This window comes from Phyllobates terribilis, unplaced genomic scaffold (genome assembly GCF_046119375.1).
Source record: "Phyllobates terribilis strain yellow unplaced genomic scaffold, ASM4611937v1 Scaffold_2__4_contigs__length_985480577, whole genome shotgun sequence".
In the NCBI taxonomy this organism is placed as follows: Eukaryota; Metazoa; Chordata; class Amphibia; order Anura; family Dendrobatidae; genus Phyllobates; species Phyllobates terribilis.
The window spans coordinates 212,022,914-212,037,615 of record NW_027362762.1 but is presented as its reverse complement, the minus strand read 5'-3'; the positions used below and the strand labels follow the sequence as shown (position 1 = coordinate 212,037,615).

Below are 14,702 nucleotides of genomic sequence, written 5' to 3'. Positions count from 1 at the left end.
AACCTCCTAAAATACAGTGTCGGCACCAAAAACAGCTGATCGGCAGGGGTACCTGGTGTTGCTCCCCCACCGATCAGACATTGATGACCTATACTACTGTTAAAGTAGTGGACAACTTCTTTAATACAGTTTTTTTAGCCAAAGCTAGAAGTGGATAAAAAATAGAAGAGACTGAAACTTTTCAACTATGTTGTATCTACCCCTGTGTTTGGCTCTCGTTTGTTGAGTGAAATGATCTATTGGTTTGCCCAAAAGATCATTGCTCTCGACAGCGCATAGTCGTATGTAAACAAGAATTGTGCCACCAAGAACAATGGCAGCCTATGTACACTGAATTATCTATTCTTACAGATCTTTCAGAGCACATTTGAAGCATGGTTTGCCTGTGGAAATAGGCTATTAGTTGACTTCTGGCTGGCAAATATGTTACCTGTCGTCTGTCGTTTAACGTTGTTCCTCACGCAATGTATAATAACCCTCACACCTAGTGATAGGTGAACCCGGAGATGTTCAGGTCCAGTGGATTCGGCTGAACATTTAAAAAAAAAGTTTGGTTTGGGTGCCTGATAAGTGCTCAAACCCGAACCCGGAACCCATTCAAATCAATGGGGGGCCTGAACATCCGGTGTTTCCCACACTTATAGCTGCAAGAGCAGACGAGGCTGTTGAGAGTATTCATCAGCCAGCGCTTGTGCCATAAATAAATAAAAAAAATGTCCCCAGTATTTTTGTTAACTAGCTGCAGCACACAGCTGGCAGCTTTATATTTGGTTGGTTATCAAAAATAGAGAGGTCCCACGCTGTTTTTTTTAAATTATTTAAATAAATAATTTCAAAAAGCGGCGTGGGGTCCCTCCTAATTTTTGACAAGCAGCCAAGCTAAAGCAGACAGCTGGGGCTGGTATTCTCAGACTGGGAAGGGGTCATGGATATTGGCCCTCCCCAACCTAAAAACAGCAGCCTGTAGCCACCCCAGAAAATGCGCAACTATTAGATGCACCAATTCTGGTGCTTTGCCTGGCTCTTCTCACTTGCCCTGGTGTGGTGGCAAGTGGGGTAACATTTGTGTGGTTGATGTCAGCTTTGTAATGTGAACTGACATCAAGACCACAGGTTGGAAATGGAGAGGCAACTATAAGATGCCCCCATTGCTAACCCCAAAGTCAAATGTAATAAAAACATGCATAGAGTAAAGTTCTTTAATTCGAATAAAAGAGAAACAGCTGCTATGAACTCAAGTGACCTTACTGTACTTATTAATAAATAAAAAAATAAATGAAATAAAATGCTTGGGAGTCCCCTTAATTTGTATAACCAGATGATGGAAAGCTGACGGCTGGGGGCTGATGTTAATATTCTGGAAACGGGCCAATGTCCATAAAGGTTCCCAGGCTATTAATATCAACTCACAGCTGTTTGCTTAGCCTTTACTGGTTATTATAGGGAAGACCCCCCAAAAAAATGACATGGGGTCCCCCCTATATTCAATAACCAGCAAAGGCTAAACAGACAGCTGTGGGCTGATATTAATAGCCTAGAAAAGGGCCATGGATATTGGCCCCCTCCCAGACTAAGAACATCAGCTCTCAGCTGCACCAGAAATGGTGCATCCATAAGATGTGCCAATTCTGGTGCTTAGCCTCGGCTCTTCCCACTTGCCCTGGTGTGGTGGAAAATGGGGTAATATTTGTGGGGTTGATGTCAGCTTTGTAATGATGCACCTTTTCTGGGACGGCTACAGGTTGCTATTTTTAGACTGGGGAGTGCCAATATCCATGGCCCCTTCCCAGTCTGAGAATACGAGCTCCCAGCTGTCTGCTTTAGCTTGCCTGGTTGTCAAAAATTAGGTGGGACCCCACACCATTTTTTTTAGTTATTTATTTAAATAATTTAAGAAAAACGGAGTGGGACCCCTCTATCTTTGATAACCAGCCAATATAAAGCTGACAGTTTGGGGCTGCAGCCCCCAGCTGTCAGCTTTACTTGCACTAGTTAGGAAAAATATTTTTTTTGTATTATTTATTTATAGCATAGGCGTCGGCTGATGAATACTCTCATCAGCCTTGTCTGCTCTCACTGCTATCAGCCAGCGAGACCTGGTGTTGGATGATGAGAGTAGTACTCTCATCAGCCGACACCTGTGACCAGCGGTAACCTTTTTACTGCTGGTCAGAGCAGCTGGCTCACACGCTGTCATCTGTGCAACAGCGTGGGAGCCGCAGAGCTCTGACCGATCAGAGCCAGTGTTGCTTGCAGATGGCAGCATGGGAAACACCGGATGTTCGGGCTGCCGAACCCGAACAGTAACATGGACTTCCTGGTGAAGTCAGTGTTTGGGGTCCGTGCATGGAAACTAGGTGTTCTGTACGGACCTAGAACTTTACCATTCAGGTTCGGCCATCCCTACTCACTCCGTAATCTATGCAGAGTGCAGCCATCAGGGAGTCTAATGTATTCGTATTATGCAGCTCCTCACCCACCTGCTGACAATTTACAGCTTTATTATATAATGTGTCTGTGTACTATTCCTTAAAATAATGCACAGAACATGTACAAGAAAATCGAATTTAAGAATTGGCCCTTAGTCTGCATAGGGAGAAAACTGCCAACTAATGGCGTGGAGTGAGCAGTATAAATGGGCTCACAGGTTCCCTTTTATAAGTAGCTTATATCAATCTGAGGCTTAGGCTCAGCTTGTTAGCCTCCAAGGCTGAATGGCTATTGATATATTTTTAATCATTTGGGCAAGAAAAATATGTTATTACCATCTCATCGAATGAAGTGGTGATATTTTGAAGAACCAAAGCCTGGCGGTCACTACGTGGTAGAACATATATCACCTGGTCCTGGCTGAAAAAAAAATTATACACACATATATATAAACATAAATGCACTAGGTACTGTATTAATATTAACAATTCCTTTCTAATAAGACTCTAGATTTGCAACTGTTTCTTCTAGTTGTGCTAAAATAATAATGCTTAATCTTTACATGAAATTTTGCCAAAAACAGTAGTTGCACAAAAATGTTGCAATATTTTGAACAGTTTTATGCCATATTTCTGTCAAAAGCTGATGAATTAGCCCTTTTGTTTGTTTGTTTGAGGACCAGAATTTTCATCTTAAGGCCATGTTCACACATTAGTATTTGGTCAGTATTTCACATCAGTATTTGTAAGCCAAAATCAGGAGTGAGTGATAAATACAGAAGTGGTGACGTGTTTCTATTATACTTTTCCTCTGATTGTTCCTCACCTGGTTTTGGCTACAAATACTGATGGAAAATACTGATCAAATACTGAACGTGTGAAGGTGGCCTTAAGGGTTAATATCATCTCAGACATTTATGGAAACTAGACCTCACTGTAAAAGATCATAAGATGACATATAATTTAATTCCAAAAGTGCAGAAATTATAGAAACACCATATTTAGAAAGCAGCTATGGATATATCAACTGGTCAACATCTTTAAAGACCATGTACGCCTTTGCACATAATTTTTTTATTGTTTATTTCCCAATTGCAATGTTAAGAAACTTTCTAAATAGTCTTCATTAAAAATTGTCTACCATTTTGCTGCTGCAGAATGTATTTAATTCCCCTATGTTGCTGAGTGATTGGCAAAAAAATAAAATTGTCAGAGCTCCTCCTAGTTTTGAGCTCTCTGTCTGCTCTCCCCATCCTGCCATGTTTAACACTGAGAGAAGGGAGGCGGGAGCAGATAGAGCTGTCAGAATTAGGAACAAAAGCACTAAAAGATTAGTATCTTTTTCTGCACAAGGCATGCTGTGCATTAGGGGGTAAATCTAATGATTTATGTAAAGCAGAGAAAACAGGCTATAGACAAGGAGGAAAACACATAACGAGGAAATAAGTAAAGTATTGAAGCAAATGAAGACAGCGGCAGCCGGGATACAATCAGAGCTCCCATCCAGCATGTATTACAGAGAAAGACACTCCCATGAGAAAAATATGAAACTTGAGTTAGGATTTTAGTAACTAAAGAAAACCATTAACATAAGTAAATATCATTGTTTTCCAGTTCAAAGATGTCCATAGTGTTAAACTTTAGTTCAGACTAGTTCTGGTGACTGAAATCCATGTACCCTATGGAGAAAAAACTACAAACATAACATAACTTTTGTGGTAGTCAAAACAGTCGAAATTATTTTCCCATAGGAAATCGTCTGAGTTGCATTTTGAATGTGATTCATGCAGCTCTGAGGCATCCGTAGCCCTAGGCTAACAAACACTATTTAATCATTTATTTATTCCTCATTAAACAGTAATAAAACAATATTTACGATTCCACGGGTGATGGTGTTGTTGAACTCTCTGGAAATCTGAAATAAAAAATTTATGTTACAGTTGTTCCCCTCAAATGGAAACAAAAATCACAACTTTTTAATTAAAGAAATTCTTTATTTAAAAAAATAGAATAAATTTTAACATTCTATTTGTTCCATTTTTAAGAACAGACAAATGGAATTAATGTAAAAAAAATAGATCCATTATGTGCCTGTTTTTAAAATGTAAGAGAAAGTGCATCTCTCAAAGCTTTTTATTCCTTTGTAAGAATTGACACATACAAAAATACAGACAGACTCCATAGCAATCAAATCTAAAAGCCAATCAGATAAATGGAATGTCAAACTGCTAATGTGAACATAGTCTTACAATGTACACACATACAGTGCTTCGAAAAAGTATTCATACCCCTGTGAACATTTTTTATGTGTTACAGCCAAAAACTTAAATTTATTTTACTGGGATTTTATGTGATATACCAACACAAAGTAGCAATTATTTGTGAACTGTAAAGAAAATAACATGGGGTTTCCTAAATATTTTACAACTATAAATCTGAAAATTATGATGTGCATTGTATTTAGGCCCCCACATCAATACTTTGTAGGACCACATTTCACTGCAATTACTGCTCAAAGTCTTTAGGGGTACGGTATGTCTACCAGTTGTTCACATCTAGAGGCTGAAATTGCCCATTCTCCTTTGCAAATTTGCTCTAGGTCATTGAGACTGGATGGAGAGCGTCTGTGAAGAGCAATTTTCTCTTCTTGCCACAGATTCTCAATGGGATTTAGGTCTGGACTTTGACTGAGATATTAAGGGCAGAGACAGACTGCCGTATAACTCGTGCAATGATCGCATTGCACTGCATGGACTGGCCCAGCCACTTCCCCTGACCTGAGCATGACAGCGTGATGTATTTCTATGCAGCTGTCAAGCTCAGGTCAGGAGAGCAGACAGCCAGTACGAGGTTTACGATGTGATCGTCGCATGAGTTATATGGCAGTCTGTCTCTGCCCTAAAACATATGAATATGCTTTAATTGAAACCATTCCATTAAGAAAGAAAAGGGCATCCAGATCACCTGCCTCAATGAGTGCACAAAATCCAATCCACCGTTAACGAAAAAAGTCCAACATAGAAATCCAGTACATCTAAAACGTATCCATCTTTATTACAATGTTTTAAAATGTTGCAAAATGTGCGCAAAAATTTGAGACGCACATAAAATCACTCCAAGGTGCAGACTGGAATACATTTGCGCAAAAATTTTGTAACTTATTAAAAGTTCGCAAATTATGAGTCAGCTGAAAACATTTAGAAACCCAAATCCCGAACACAATGGCGGATGTAAGAAAAAAACAGATGAACACATAAAAAAGGCACAAATGATAAAAAGGCACAGATGCAGTAATGTATCGGGCCTTCAATGTTTGCATACACACTGATCAACATTTAAATTGCAGCACCAAGAAGAAAAAGTAATAGAATTATGGAAATCACAGGCTCGGTAGATAGGTTAATGATGTGAAAATGTTAAAAAAATGGAAACAAAATGTTCAAAACATCTTGATTTATTCAGCATTGAGTAGTGCCATGGGTAGAAATCCACGCACTTCCATGCTTTGGCTGTCAATGAGGTTATTAATGATTTTCTGAGAAATGTTCTGCCACGTTGAATGCACTTGGGCACACAAATCATCAAGATCCGCTGCTGGCAGCTCCCTTTGCAGTTGTCAACAAATGATGTCCCAAATGTGCGCAATAGGAGACAAGTTCGGAGACGCTTGGGGCCATGGTAGCATGTTTATGCCACATAGGCTGCTCACAGAAGCATGGTCAACATGCAGCCTGCCTTTGGCCAGCCCAAATGTAACAAAGCTTGTAAATAAATGTTCCAACAAACATATCAAGCCTGTGTTCATTATACAGCATCATGCTCCATATATTGCATAACAATGGAAATGTTGCATGATACTTCATGTGATGCACCTTTGTCGTTATACATTTTACACTGTTGCAAACTCTTTCCTCAGTGTATGCAGATCTGACCTGCCACCCTATTGTCAAGTATAATTTTGAATAATTAATGTTGTATACACTTTTTGGACAAAACAAAACACATAAACACATTTGCATAAGGCACATTTTGGGCAAAATAAAAATATTCGCCATGAGATAAACGCAAGCACAGCATTACAGTACTCAACATAATAACATGTGGTGCACACACATGCACCATTTTCTACCCCATAAATGTACTGTTTATGGCAGGCTTGAAACTAGCAGCCCTGTGCGTTTTCTTCATTCCCAAGCCGATATGCAGCGACTTGTACTTGTGCGATATGAGATCACAATGTGGAGTTACTACATCACAACTAATGATATTAAATGTAGCAAACAAAAGTTGCTGCAGCAGTCACTCAACAATCAATAAAAATCCAAATCTGCTGTTTTTCTGTTCGATTACATTCACTATCATTAGCGATTTTCGATCTAGCTCCAGCCTAAAGGAAGCTGAACAAAATGAGTATCATTGCTAAATCCTCATGCCCAGAGCAACATTTGTCATGCAAATACTGCACTGATTCAGTGTATAATCTTATTCAGCATAACCTGTTTCTTAAACGGAGTATGATGTCTCACAGGGCAACAACTTGGCAGTACAGAGAGCTCACAATGACACTGCACTGCAAACCTGAAGTGCACTCCAAATACCATCATGTGCAGGGGTGGGCTGAGGCTGGGGCAGGGGGGCATAAGCTCCTTCCACGGGCCAATCTCCTGGCTGCTGCCAAGGGTAACCCGGTCATCTCCTGATTTATTATTTACATCTACTGATGTATAGTGGGGCTAAGGTGACATCATACTGTGTACAGGGGAGCTATGGGGACATCATACTGTATATAGAGAGCTATGAGTATGAGTACTCAGTGATCAAGTGCAGTTCATGCCTGAAACGCGTCTGAGCTTTATCTGTTCTACCACCATGAATTTTAATTTTATGTTTTGAAATAAAGCTTTGAAGATTTTATTAAGTTGGCGACACTTGAAATTTTTCTTCGATGTGGTATTTGTGTTCCCTTTATTTTTTTGAGCAGCGTATAAAGTTGTTTTTTGTTTGTTTTTTTTAGGGGGGACCAATTAGGACTTTTGTTATAGGGCCCTGCTGGCTGCCCCATGTATATATATAAATATGTGTTTGTATGATATGTTTCTAAGTACATGCGTCTATGTTTGTATAAAATTTATATTTGATTTTTACATAATTACTAAATATATAAAGGGTTTTTCACATTTGCGTTAGAAAATTCAATGCATTTTTTCTGTTTTAGGAACAGACTTGTGAAATTATTGTACAAAATGGATCTCCTGCGTAACGAAATAGAGAGTTCCCTTTGATTGGGGCTGTCTGGGTTCCGTTACATGTCTGTTTGTAGAATGGAGAAAACGTTTTGCTCCATTCTAAACATGAACTCATAACGAATCCTACACAGACCCCATATCAGTGTGACCCTTCTACTTACCCTTTGCTTCCTTATGCAGCAGGACCGATTTTCACAATATTTACAGTTGTCTGTTTGTAAGAGGGTGACCTGAATGGTCATACGCCTCTCCCCCTGTGTGAATATAATGTTGTAACCTGTGTTTATGAAACAGTGCTTTATATTGCTTAATGCCTGATGTGTCAGGTATGGGGTTTATTATAAAACAGGTATAGATGGAGCATTAGATTAAGAATGGGAAAGTGCAGCTGTGGCCACTATAGGATAAGGAAGTATTTAGTTACAGGTTAAGAAACAGTTAAGGGGTTCAGGAGCTGCTCCAGTGTGAGAGGAGCAGGATGGTGAACTAGTGGGACACTTCCTGATTACAGTCAGTCAGAGTGAGAGTGAGAGTGAAAGCAGTAGTTGGAGGTCCAGAGGCCACCAGAAGCACGGGCTGTCCAGCAGCAGGGGAACGTCAGCCAAAAACTCTTAAGTGGACATTCCTGGAACGTTTGGAGCCTACGGTCCACAGGAGGCACAGAGAAGCGTGTCTCAAAATCTTCCCAAAAGGGGATGTTGGATGGGGAATCGCATAGGAAAGATGGTACGGGACTTCTAAAGCTGCAGAGCGTCTCAGAACCTAGAAGAACTGGAAGGAATAGCTCAGGTCAAGCGAACCATGAACATCAATACGTGCTGTGCAATGGACTATGAGCATGGAAAAGTTTGTGTCCAATACAGCGTGTTCCATTATGCTGAATTCAGACACTTAAGTAAAGTTATTTTTTATAAAACGGAGTGGAATACCCTAATGTGTGTGTGGCGGTTCCTGAAGTTGAAGAACAGAAGAAAGCAGAGATCTGCGACCAAAACGTGAGTGTTAAGCACCACACGCACAGCACAGAAGAAATTGGACATTATTCTTTTGTAGGCAGCCAGGGTGTAGGAACACAGCAGTCCCTCGTCACAACAACCATCCTGAGCCCCTCACATGTTCCTAAAACAGAAATGTCAGCTGCAATTCTCTAATAGAAATGTTAAAGTAGAGTAAAGGTGCAATTACACTGCCCAATTATTGGGGAAGGAGTGTCCCTAGGAACGAACGCTTGTTTCCTGATAATCGGGTAGCATAAACAGGCTGTCAATCACCCAAGAAAATAACTCATTTGTTGTGTACAATGATCTTTAAACTTGCTTAAAAATCATCGTTCTCGGCAGCACAGAATATGGTGTATACAAATCATGCGCTGCCGAGAACAAAGACAGTCAATGTACACAAAGCAATCTGTCAGTGACCATTCTGTCCATAATGGAAATGCAGTCAGCCTATGTGATCAGACTATTAAACAACTGCCGATGAGTAAACATGTAGCTGATCAGTGGTCGTTGAACGCCACAAGTTGTACAATGTAAGCCTGTCTTACTTAATTGCCATAAAATTCATGATCATGCAAATGAGGTATCTGAGGTCTCGCACTGCTGAATCATATATAGTAATGGTCACACATAGTCACCTACTGTGTACTTATGTTTGACTTTCTTCATACCGGGAACACATTTATTTATAAAACTATAATAAAGAACAGCATATACTGTACCACACTTCTAAAATACATACACATGGCTTAACCCCTTTACAACCCAAGGTGGTTTGCACGTTAATGACCAGGCCAATTTTTACAATTCTGACCACTGTCACTTTATGAGGTAATTACTCTGGAACCCTTCAACGGATCCCCCTGATTCTGAGATTGTTTTTTCGTGACATATCATACTTCATGATTGTGGTAACATTTCTTTGATATCACTTGCGTTTATTTGTGAAAAAAAAACGGAAATTTGGTGAAAATTTTGAAAATTTTGCAATTTTAAAAATTTTAATTTTTATGCCCTTAAATCAGAGAGATATGTCACACAAAATAGTTAATAAATAACATTTTCCACATGTCTACTTTACATCAGCACAATTTTGGAACCAAAATTTTTTTTTATTGGGGAGCTATAACGGTTAAAAGTTGACCAGCGATTTCTCATTTTTCCAACAAAATTTACAAAACCATTTTTTTAGGGACCACATCATATTTAAAGTCACTTTGAGGGGTCTTTATGACAGAAAATACCCAAAAGTGACACCATTCTAAAAACTGCACCCCTCAAGGTGCTCAAAACCACATTCAAGAACTTTATTAACCCTTCAGGTGCTTCACAGGAATTTTTGGGAAAAAAAGAAAGATTAACATTTAACTTTTTTCACAAAAATGTTACTTTAGACCCAATTTTTTTTATTTTCGCAGGGCTAACAGGAAAAAAATGGACCCCAAAATTTGTTGTGCAATTTCTCCTGAGTAAGCAGATACCCCATATGTGGGGGAAAACCACTGTTTGGGCGCAAGGCAGGGATTAGAAGGGAAGGAGCGCCATTTGACTTTTTGAATGTAAAATTTGCTTGAATAATTAGCAGACGCCATGTTGCATTTGGGGAGCCCCTGATGTGCCTAAACAGTGGAAAACCCCCACAAGTGACACCATTTTGGAAACTAGACCCCTCAGGGAACCTATCTAGATGTGTGGTGAGCACCTTGAACCCCCAGGTGCTTCACAGAAGTTTATAACATTGAGTCGTAAAAATAAAATTTTCACATTTTTCCCACAAAAATGTTTTTCAGCCCCCACTTTTGCATTTTCATAAGGGTAACAGGAGAAATTGCACCATGCAGTTTGTTGTGCAATTTCTCCTGAGTAATCAGATACCCCATATGTGGGGGAAAACCACTGTTTGGGCGCACGGCAGGGTTCAGAAGGGAAGGAGCGCCATTTGATTTTTTGAATGTAAAATTTGCTTGAGTAATTAGCGGACACCATGTTGCATTTGGGGAGCCCCTGATGTGCCTAAACAGTGGAAACCCCCCACAAGTGACCCCATTTTGGAAACTAGACCCCTCAGGGAACTTATCTAGATGTGTGGTGAGCACCTTGAACCCCAAGGTGCTTCACAGAAGTTTATAACATTGAGCCGTAAAAATAAAATTTTCACATTTTTCCCACAAAAATGTTTTTCAGCCCCCACTTTTGCATTTTCATAAGGGTAACAGGAGAAATTGCACGATGCAGTTTGTTGTGCAATTTCACCTAAGTAAGAAGATACCCCATATGTGGGGGAAAACCACTGTTTGGGCGAACGGCAGGGTTCGGAATGGAAGGAGCGCCATTTGACTTTTTGATTGTAAAATTTGCTTGAATAATTAGCAGATGTGCCCCTGATGTGCCTAAACAGTGGAAACCCCCCACAAGTGACCCCATTTTGGAAACTAGACCCCTCAGGGAACTTATCTAGATGTGTGGTGAGCACCTTGAACCCCCAAGTCCTTTACAGAAGTTTATAACATGGAGCCGTGAAAATAAAAAAATAAAACTTTTTCCACAAAAATGATGTTTTAGCCCCAATTTTTTTATTTTCACAAGGGTAAGAGGAGAAAATGAACCCCAAAAACTTTTGTGCAATTTCTCCTGAGTACGCCAATACCCCATATGTGGGGAAAATACAGTGTTTGGGTGCACGGCAGCGTTCAGAAGGGAAGGAGCACTGTGTGACATTTTGAACGCAAAAACGGCTGGAATCGAGAGCGGACGCCATGTCGCGTTTGGAGAGCCCCTGATGTGCCTAAATAGTTGAAACCCCCCACAAGTGACCCCATTTTGGAAACTACACCCCTCAAGGATTTTATCAAGGGGTATAGTGAACATTTTGAACACAGAGGTACGACACAGAATTTGATGACATTAGGTCATCATATTGAATAAGTTGCAAGCGCAAGTGCTCGCTACTTGAGTTTGCATCGGGTACTCAGGTATGCACCACGTATCACGGGTGCTCAAGTGAAATGCTCGAGTCCCCGCCCGCATGTTTCACGGTTATTAGACACCCCAAAAAAAACATGCGGGGATCGCTCGTGCATGGCAGACAATCCCCGCGAGGTTTTTTTGGCCGCAAAGCATATGGGGCGGAGAATTGAGCACCCGCGATACTCAATGCATACCCGAGCACCCGATGCAAACTCAAGTAGCGAGCACTTGCGTTTAACACTAGTTGCCATATCGTCATCTTTTTTTTACTTTTGAAAAAAAAACAACCCTAACCCCAACCCTAACATTAGCACAACCCTAACCCCAACCCCAGCCCTAGCGTTTATTTTTTACGCCGTTCCTAGTGCAGTATAAGTGATTAGACGACCTTATTCTTCGGGTCGGTGCGACTACAGAGATACCAGAATGATATCGGGTTTTTATGTCTGTCACACACTAAAAGACACATATTTTGTAAAATCTAGTTTTTGCATCGCCATATTTTGAGAGCTATCATTTTTCCATATTTTGGCCGACAGAGTCATGTGATGGCTTGTTTTTTGCGGGATGAGTTGACGTTTTTATTGGTGCCATTTTCAGGCACGTGACATTTTTTGATCGCTTTCTATTCCAGCTTTTAAGAGGCAGAATAAACAAAAACCAACAATTGAGGAATTGTTTTTTTAAAAAAATTTTTTATTCTACTCCGCGTGTGGTAAAATTGATAAGGTAGCTTTATTCTTCGGGTCAGTATGTTTACAGTGGTACCACATTTATATCGTTTTTCTATGTTTTAGCGCTTTTACACAATAAAAGCTATCTTATAGAAAAAAATAATTTTTTGCATCACTTTATTCTGAGAGCTATAACTTTTTGATTTTTCAGATGATGGAGCTGTATGGCAGCTTGTTTTTTGCGGGACAAGATGAAGTTTTCAGCGGTACCATTTTTATTTATATTGGTCTTTTTGATCGCGTGTTATTCCATTTTTTTGTTTGGCGGTATGATGATAAAGCATTGTTTTTTGCTTTTTTTTTTTTTACCGTGTTCACTGAAGGGGTTAACTAGTGGGACAGTTTTATAGGTCAGGTCGTTACGGATGCGGCGATACCAAATATGTGTACTTTTATTGTTTTTTGTTTTTATAATAATATTTATTGATGGGTACAGTATATTTTTATTTTTGGTGGATTATTTTTTTATTTATTTTTTTATATTTTTACAATTTTTTTTTTTTTTTTTCACTTTCTGAGAGTTTTTTTTACTTTTTTACTTTGTCCCACTATGGGACTTAGACTTTTTTTTATTCTTATCGCCTGCATAGCATAGGGATGGAGCACCATCCCTGTGCCATGCAGGCAGTCAGCGCTGCACAGTGAGAATATTGTTTGGTCATGCACTGCACATGACCAAAAAATCTTCCTGCTGTCTGGTGACCCGGATGTTGTCATGACGACATCGGGTCGTCATGGCAACACCCGGGAAGCCGTGGCAGACAGCGCTGGAGGCCGGAAGAGGAGGTGAATATTGCGATCACCTCCCCTTAGCCACCGCAATGCTGTGATCGACTTCGACAGTGTTTTACAATTAAGCATATAATTATACATTTTATTTCCTCTGCCCAAGTACATTACCTTACATTTATCCCCATTAAAGCTCATTTGCCATTTATCAGCCCAAGCTTCTAGTTTACATAGATCCTCCTGTAATATAAAATTGTCCTCCTCTGTATTGATTACCCTGCAGAGTTTAGTGTCATCTGCAAATATTGAAATATTACTCTGTATGCCCCCTACAAGGTCATTAATAAATATGTTAAAAAGAAGGGGGCCCAATACTGACCCCTGTGGTACCCCACTGTTAACTGAGACCCAGTCTGAGTGTTTTCCATTAATAACCACCCTTTGTTTCCTATCACTGAGCCAATTCCTAACCCACATACATATATTTTCCCCAATCCCCATTGTTCTCATTTTATGTATCAACCTTTTGTGTGGAACCGTATCAAAAGCTTTTGAAAAGTCCATATACACAACATCCACTGCATTTCCTTGGTCCAGTCCAGAACTTGCCTCCTCATAAAAACTGATCAGATTAGTTTGACAGGAACGGTCCCTCGTAAACCCATGTTGATATTGGGTCATGAGGTTATTCTTCTTCAGATACTCTATTATAGCATCTCTTAGGAAACCCTTCAGGATTTTACCCAGAGTAGAGGTTAAGCTTACTGGCCTATAATTTCCAAGTTCAGTTTTTGTCCCCTTTTTGAATATTGGCACCACATTTGCTATACGCCAGTCGTGTGGACAGTTTTGTCAGGAGGAATGGGCCCAAATTCTGACCAACTATTGTAAGAAGCTTGTGGAAGGATATTCCAAACGTTTGACCCAAGTCATTCAGTTTAAGGGCAATGGTACCAAATACTAATGAAATGTATGTAAACTTTTGACTTTTCAGTAAGTAATAAAAATGCCTTAAAGGGAACCTGTCACGTCCTAGGTCCTGTACACTGCCCCCATAGCGTTGTTAGTGATGCAATATGCATCTCTAGCAAGCTTTTCTCATTAAAATATTAAAATCGGTGGTAGTATAATGATTTTACAACATTATATACTCTTTGTCCTACCTGCTGTATTCAGTCATGGGCAGCACCGCATTCACTTACTGTTGGCGCCGCCCATAGTTACATAGTTAGTAAAGCCGAATAAAGACTTGCGTCCATTAAGTTCGACCTGTTAGTTCTGTAATTGCTAAAGTTGATCCAGAGGAGGGCAAAAACCCCAAATGATTTAGCCAATCTTCACCTGAGGAAAAATTCCCTCCCGACTCTGAAACCAGCAGTCAGAATAAATCCCTGTATCAACCTACTATTTTATTCTATTTTTAAGTATATGCAGAAATCTGCCTGGTATCTAGAAAAGCATCCAGTCCCCGCTTGAACTGGTTTAGTGAATCCGACATTACCGTCTCCTCACTCAGTGAATTCCATATTCTCACTGCTCTTACCGTAAAGAACCCCTTCCTATGCTGGTGCTGAAACCTTTTCTCTTCCAGTCTTAGTG

General features: G+C 39.9%; 1 protein-coding gene across 1 annotated transcript in view; it reads right to left on the bottom strand.

The window, feature by feature from the left end:
* CPB2 (carboxypeptidase B2) overlaps positions 1 to 14,702 on the bottom strand; it is an 85,015-nt gene that overhangs the window by 56,446 nt on the left and 13,867 nt on the right. Inside the window, exons 2-3 of the mRNA XM_073663841.1 lie at positions 4,306 to 4,344; positions 2,766 to 2,850 (exon numbers count right to left, since the gene is read on the bottom strand). Of these exons, the coding sequence (XP_073519942.1) occupies positions 2,766 to 2,850; positions 4,306 to 4,344 (124 nt within the window). The remainder of the gene's footprint in view (positions 1 to 2,765; positions 2,851 to 4,305; positions 4,345 to 14,702) is intronic.